This window comes from Diceros bicornis, chromosome 10 (assembly GCF_020826845.1).
Source record: "Diceros bicornis minor isolate mBicDic1 chromosome 10, mDicBic1.mat.cur, whole genome shotgun sequence".
In the NCBI taxonomy this organism is placed as follows: Eukaryota; Metazoa; Chordata; class Mammalia; order Perissodactyla; family Rhinocerotidae; genus Diceros; species Diceros bicornis.
In genome coordinates this window covers 67,109,129-67,116,143 of record NC_080749.1, presented here as the reverse complement: position 1 = coordinate 67,116,143, position 7,015 = coordinate 67,109,129, and the positions used below count along the sequence as shown (strand labels likewise).

The window sequence follows — 7,015 nt, the reverse complement described above, 5'->3', positions numbered from 1 at the left end:
TAATATAGGTAAATATAATAAAATGTTTAAACTAGTAAATCTAAATTATAGGTAACCTAGTGTTAATTCTATTATTCTCTACCTGTATGTTTCAAATATTTCATTAAAAAAATAAAGAAAATAAGATATCCCTTGCTTGGCAACAAAATCCATAAAGAATCCTGATTTTACTTAGTGAAGAATGCAAAAGGTATTTATAGAGAAATTTTCTATTTATATTGAATGATATAATCAAGGTCTAAAGAAGTGGAAAAAATAACAAATTTCTGGATAACATAATTTTTTAAGCATGTTGATTCTCCCCAATATAGCTATGAAGTCAACGCATTTCCCATACAACGTCTGATCATGATACCACGGGAATTTAACATATAATAAAGCTGTTAAGGACAAAGCATTGAGGAAACTATGTCAGAGAAAAGGGTTCATCTAATGGAGAAATGCAAACTTGAATCCTTTAATGAAGTTGTGTATACAGAAACATTCTAAATGAAGGCTTAAGTTACCACATCACTGAATGGCAAAACATCTAATAATAGGAAGCTTTGACAAAGCTGTGGAGAAACACCCTCTTACTCTTCTGGGAGGAGCGTAAATTACTACAGCCATTTCAGAGTCTAATCTAATAGCACTATTGAAACAAGTGTTGATGTGCTTTATGATTCTGCAGAAATACTCTTGGGAACGTGTACGCCCCGTTCTCATACAGATCAATATGGAAATGAGGATGAATAAATGCTTAATTTAGCTGTTTCAGCCATGGGACTGAAAATGTAATATATAGAGATTCATACAATGGAATTACTATTCAACACTCAGAAGCAATCAATAAACTACTGTTATATAGAGCAACACTGATGTATCTCAAAAATATAGTGTTAAGGGAATATTGGAAGAAACTGCATAAAATATAGTTTCACAGAAATAATTTTCTTTTTTTTTTTTTGAACTCTTAAAAAAATCATTTTATTGATCCTTTATCATACAAAATTTATTCAAATTACACCCATTTGAAGTGGTAAGATCACAGCTAGGGAACAGGTTACCCTGTAACAAATCTACAAAATCCATCATAAAAGCTTTTTTTTTTTTACATTATATTACATATTTTCTTTTTTTAAACTAGCATACGACACAAAGCTAAACCGATTAGTAGTTTGCCTATTCCCCATTTCGGGAGAAATACTTCCGTTTGACAAAATCATGTACCCCACAGGAAAAGACATTCCCACAATCTGACAATTGCCACCCGACTCACTCTGCAAGACATCTTCCCTCAAATCCCTCCTCTCATACAGACAAGCTGTCATGCACACAGAGTCCTTAACTTCCTTTTTCCTGAAAGCTAAAGCTTTAAATACTGCGATTTTATTTACAGATCTACACTGACAACAAGAATGAAAACAAGAACCACAACAAAAAACAAAAACAAAATAGCACTCTTAAAAAATTACAAACCAGCTAGAAAATATTCTGGCAGTGTTTACAAATTGATTGCTATCTTTGTACAAAATTGCTAGATAATGAAAATGTGAGTAGACTACATATCAACTTAAATAAAACGATCGCTATGCACAAATCTGTACATATAAACACACACCTAACACTGTTTGACAGCTCATGTGTTGCCCTTTATACATTTTATTTTCTAAGGCTCACGCAGTCATAATTTGCACACTTGTAACTTTTAGCCATTTCATGTGTGAGCTTTAATAGCAGCAACTCAATGGTACCAAGAAACCTGCATACTTAGTACTTAAAGTAACACAAATACTGTAGTACTAACCCACTTTGTGTGCCAGATACTATGTCAAAAAGAAAATGACTAATGCAAATAGAATACAGTATGGACGTCTACTTAATGTACACCAGTTAAGCCCATTAACTGGAAAAAATCTTATGCATGAAGGAACTTTTAAGACTTATTAGTATTCCTTTCATTTTTAAAACAATAAATACGGCATTACATTACGAAAAGTTTTAACGAGAAATTCAACAAAACACACAACAACCTAGCCAGGTGAGCTCAGTCTTGAGACTTTGGAAAAAATCAGCTTTGTGCAGCTAGCGAAGAGAATCACACAAAGCTGCAAGCAGAGGCAGCTAACCAGATGAGATAAATATGGGAAATGGGGAAAAGCTTGGCATAAACGGTTTCCCATACAGGAAAAAACCCCACAGTGCATTTCCAGTAGGCACTTGACACAAAGCTCCCCCTCCCTCCTCCGCCCCATTGCTTCATCTTGGACCACATGGATGTTTTGTACCAAGTTCAGTGTGTGTGAGGCGAGGAGGCTGGGGATGGAGGCCGAAGAAGAAAAAGGAGGATAATCTGCACCTTTGTTTTTCTTCCCAAACATACACCCATGCATACCTACACAAATAGTTTAAAGTGCTGGTGTCATTTGCTTTGACCCCACCACCACTTTGCATATTGTGGAAATCTACCTAGAGTAAACTGGCTGGGGCTTCCGTGGTTTTTCATTTTGTTTTGTATTTTTTCCTCAGGGATATTTCCAATTCAATTAAACACATGAATTGAGTGCCTACTATGTGCCCACCACTGTGTCAGGCACATAGTATTTCAATTTAACTGTTTGTTTTGAGGTTTGTTTTTTCTATGACTCCCTCATTCCCGCAGTCTTTAGCATCCAAGGAATGGATCTGAGGTACTATGCCACATTCCCAGCGGGAGATGGCCATCTCCCCTGGCCAATGGGAAAGCCATTCTTGGACATAACTGGTAGGATTTGTAGCTGACACGAAGCCTCTAACTTGGGACACCATTCCTGAAGAGTAAAGTGGGAGATGCCCTGGCATTCTCTTGCTTCATTGTCTACATCCTGACTTCCCTTGGTCCAACTTACTCCTTCACAGACGAAGGGGAACGGGTTCTGGCCGGGACTATTGCAGCCCCTGACACGGTGGGAGCTCCCGTTCTCACCAGCTTAAGTAAATGCCACGGATAGAATGCCACTCACACAATGGGGATGTCTTTCTCCCTAGAGGCCTCTCCATCTGACCCCATCCTGAGAAGTGGTCTCCCTGAGTGCAGTGTAAGAGAGCCCTTTCCCCGGTCATGGGGGCCGGGAAGCCCAAGGACGGAGGGATTCACACCTGCTGCTCCTTGGGACTGCTATGTCATCTGACCTGGTTCTCTTTCAAATGGGCCACCCATGTCAGCGAGCTTCAGGACCGACTCGCTCCAAGCTCCCCCTCCCAAGAAAGGAAGCAAGATGGGGTAATGCTTCTTGCAGAGGCTGTTCACCTTAGATCACACATGTTTAGATGCTCTGATTAGTAGAGGTTCTCCACCTCTGCTTAAATAATTTGAATTTGAAGCAAAAACTTCTTCAAAGTAAACAATTAAATTGAAATGGTGATGGGTGCCACAGGAATGCTTCAATGGTGGCTAAAATAATAAAAAGTCTAAAACAATCCACAAAGAACTCCTAAGTAGGCATTTGCTACAAATCAACTTTAGACTTACAAATAAGTTTGGGAAAGGGGAGTGGGAGTGGTTTATGGAGACAGGAAAATCCACAACAGCTTAGAGTGGCAGAACTCTACTATTCTTCTGTATCTGCAACAAATATTTCAAAACAGGTGCTTCATCGAAAGGCTGTGGAGGTTCTCATGACCTCCTAGTGGGACACACGGTCCATAGCTTAAACTGAATTATGACAGTAATTTAAATATTCCTAAGAAGAGCTGAAGAAATCCATTTCATACTTTCGCATGACTTCAAGTTTACAGTTCCCGCAGTTCCATTCCATATTAGCAGACCCCAAAGACATGCCTTCTGCGGAGAAGGCACGGCTTGAAATGCTATTAAGGAAGATTGCTGTTCTCGAGTGGGCCAGGTGGCTAGACCCCATTCTACAGCCCATCCGTCAGGCACAGCAAGTCAGTCCGGGAGGGAGGGAGGGAAAGTACGGGTGAGAGACACCTGATTGCACATTTTCTCACTTGCTGACTCATCCAGGAGATTTTGGAGCCTGGGGCAAAGCAGGGCTTTCCCAAGGGAGCCTGCAACTGTGTGTTTAGACAATTTTTTTTTAAATTCATTAAAATGTCAGCTTTTTTCTGAAGTTTGTAGTTTACTTCATGATACTATCTTGGAGAAAGAAGGTAGGAAGAGACAACACTGCATGACAGATGTTCTGGTTCCATAATAAAAAAATAATTGGTTTATAAGGGGAGTTCACTCAAAGCATAATCAACTACACATAAAGTCTTCCACCAGTGGGAGCTTTTCCAAATCATAAGCATCAAAGAGCTCGCTGATGCCTTCTTCTTCCCCAAGGCTTAGGAGATAGTCTTCTTGGAGCAGGGGAGGCAGTAAGTTCACAAATGGTCCTTCTAGGTTGGAAGGAATTTGTTCCTCAGTCTGCTGTAAAAGGTTGGCTGGGGAGGCCAGAGGAGAAAGGTTTTCCATAGAAATCGAGCAATCACTATGTCCTGAGTTGGTTGAAGCCAAGTCTTTGGAAGTGGGTTTAGGGATATTCCCATTGTGGTCTTGGTTGTTTGTTTTCATTGGACTGTGTGTTTCAGTCTCTTCTGGACACAAATAAACCTCAATGGGTCCTTGGGTACTTGCCAAATGTATTTGTAGGCTCTCTATTGGATCAGGCACTTCAAGTCTTGTTTCTGGAGAGGCTTTCACAACTATAACAGTTTGGTCTTTAAGGCCACTAATTTTTCAAATATCTTGATATGTAACATAAGCTAACCTTTTATTCTCTGAATCCTTGGTTAACAGTTTGAGGTCCAGGGTGCAGCTTTGGATCAGTTCATCTAATTTCTTCTCCTCCTGACTGAGCTCGGTCACTTCCTTTGACAGGCCTTGACACTGGGCCAGCATGCCCCCATCCTCAGACAGACTGCCGCCCATCCACTGCACGTTGTTTTTAGACTTCTTCTTAATGAGGTGGATCCCTTCCAGGACATTGGTGATGTCATAAATCCTTCTCTTCTGCACTTTCAGCACCTCTGCTGCCTTGTTCAAATCCAAGACCCCATCAGGTGACTGGCTCAGTAGCTGAATGAACTTCTTGGTGAGCAGACCAAGTGATGTATCATACCGTGTTTTTTCTGAGGGAGATTTTGGAGTTTTTGGACTATCTGGACTTCGTAGCGCAGCTCTTCCTTTGCCCTTGGGGGTTTTTAAACCATCTGAGAGGTACTGATGACCGCTTTCTCCTAGCTCCAGCCTTCGCTTTGCCGGAGGGCCGCCGCCGCCGCCGCTGCCGCCGCGTCCCAGGGCTGGTGGCTGCTGCAGCAGCCCGGCTCTGCTGGAGGGTCCGTGCGGCGTGGTGTAGAGGAGGCTGCCGGCGGTCTGCTCCGCGCCGGGGGCACTGGGGAGGAGGGGGCCGGCGGCTACGGCGCCGCTTTGGAGGGAGGAGGAACAGGAGGTGGAGGAGGTGTTCGTGGTGAGGATCTGGATCCACAGAAATAATTTTCAAGGAAATGCATACGTATATCAGAACATTGAGTTTTAGCTAAAGTATTTGTCACAAGTATAAATATATCTGTGCCTATATATGCCTTATATGTATACACATATATGCAAACATTCATTTGTTTATTTTCATGCTTGTTTATTTATTTATAGAAGTGTAAATAACTTAAGCCTCAAAACAACCCAGGAAGTAGGTATTATTATATCCATGTTGCAGAAGAAGAAACTGGTATAGAATACAGTGTAAGTAACATGACAAGTCACATGTTCTTGAAAGGTTGTTAACACAGCTAGTATGTGTTGAAGCCAGGATTCAAACCTCGGCCATCCGGCCCCAGAGTTCACGAGCTTAAGCACTATGTGTGCTTATTTGCTGATATCAGAGGTGTTAGTGTGTACCGAAGGGAGGATGGAAATAGACATGGGGATGGACACGACGGAACAATGAAATAAAACCTATCCGAGTTTTGAATGTACTGACGAGAATGTTGTGATGCAATTAACTCGACTCAGTGAACCCAAGAAGGGGAAGGAGGAGGAGGAGGAGCAGAAGGGGAAAAGAAAAAACATTCTACGGAATTGAAGAGTCTAAGTGATCAGCACAAGTAGCGTCAGTGAAAAGACGAGAATCCCACTTTTCTGGCTTTTATTCATGTCATGTATAGGTGAAATGAATAAAAGGCTTAATAAATTAAGTGCTTTAAATTCAAATGTTGGGGATTAATTTCTTAAACCTTGCTGAACATCCATTACTTGTGTTTTACTGTGTAGTATAGGAGAGAGATTAAGCAAATGCTCTTTCTGTCTCTTATTTATATGTGATATTGAACAAAATATTTCAGTTTTTTGTCTAAATTTTTCACGCCTAAATTGTATTATACTTTGAGTTCTTTATTGTAATAGAAACCACACTGGAATTATTCAATTCCTAAAATAGATTTAGTAAAACGATTTTTCATTAATTCTTTGGTGGTATTGAATGCTTAATTTAGCTTGTTTTGTTTTTACAACAAAGTGCTCAGGTTTAGGAGTGAAGCACACAGAATTGTGAAGGAAAGATGGAGGAGAACCAGTATAGACAGATAAATAAGCCAATGAAAACTGTCTGTAGATCAATGAGTGGACAGATTTCTTTACTATGTAGAATTTATGTGGTTTAAAGAATTATTGTTTTATTCTTTTATCACATGCACCCACATAGTTAATTCTAAAAACAACCATCTATCCAAATATCTATTGACGTCAATAGACATCTAATAATATCAAACTATAGAATTTATGGTTAGTGAATTTTGTCAAGTGAAAAACAAATGGAAGTTAAGTAACACTAGTAAATAAAAAGTAGTATCAATTTTCTATTTCTGAGAAAAGAGATTTAAACAATGCCCTCACAAGAAATGAATAGAAATATATAAGAACAAAGGTTTAATTAAAATATTTCAGCCTAATAACGTCTATCAGACACAGAGCTTGAGATAGTGATGCTGATTTTGTTTTCGCTTTGCTAGGTTTTGTGTACTTCTTGGGTTTAAAATGCAAACGTGAAAACTGTGT

General features: G+C 39.8%; 1 protein-coding gene across 1 annotated transcript; it reads right to left on the bottom strand.

Moving 5' to 3' along the window:
• Positions 1-4,219: 4,219 nt before the first annotated feature.
• On the bottom strand, positions 4,220-5,449 carry LOC131410462 (transcription factor E2F3-like; the record flags this gene model as incomplete). Its single annotated transcript, XM_058548596.1, is given in 1 exon segment — positions 4,220-5,449. A coding segment is annotated over 1 exon segment (1,230 nt), but the record flags the coding sequence as incomplete, so codon positions are not given.
• Positions 5,450-7,015: the final 1,566 nt, after the last annotated feature.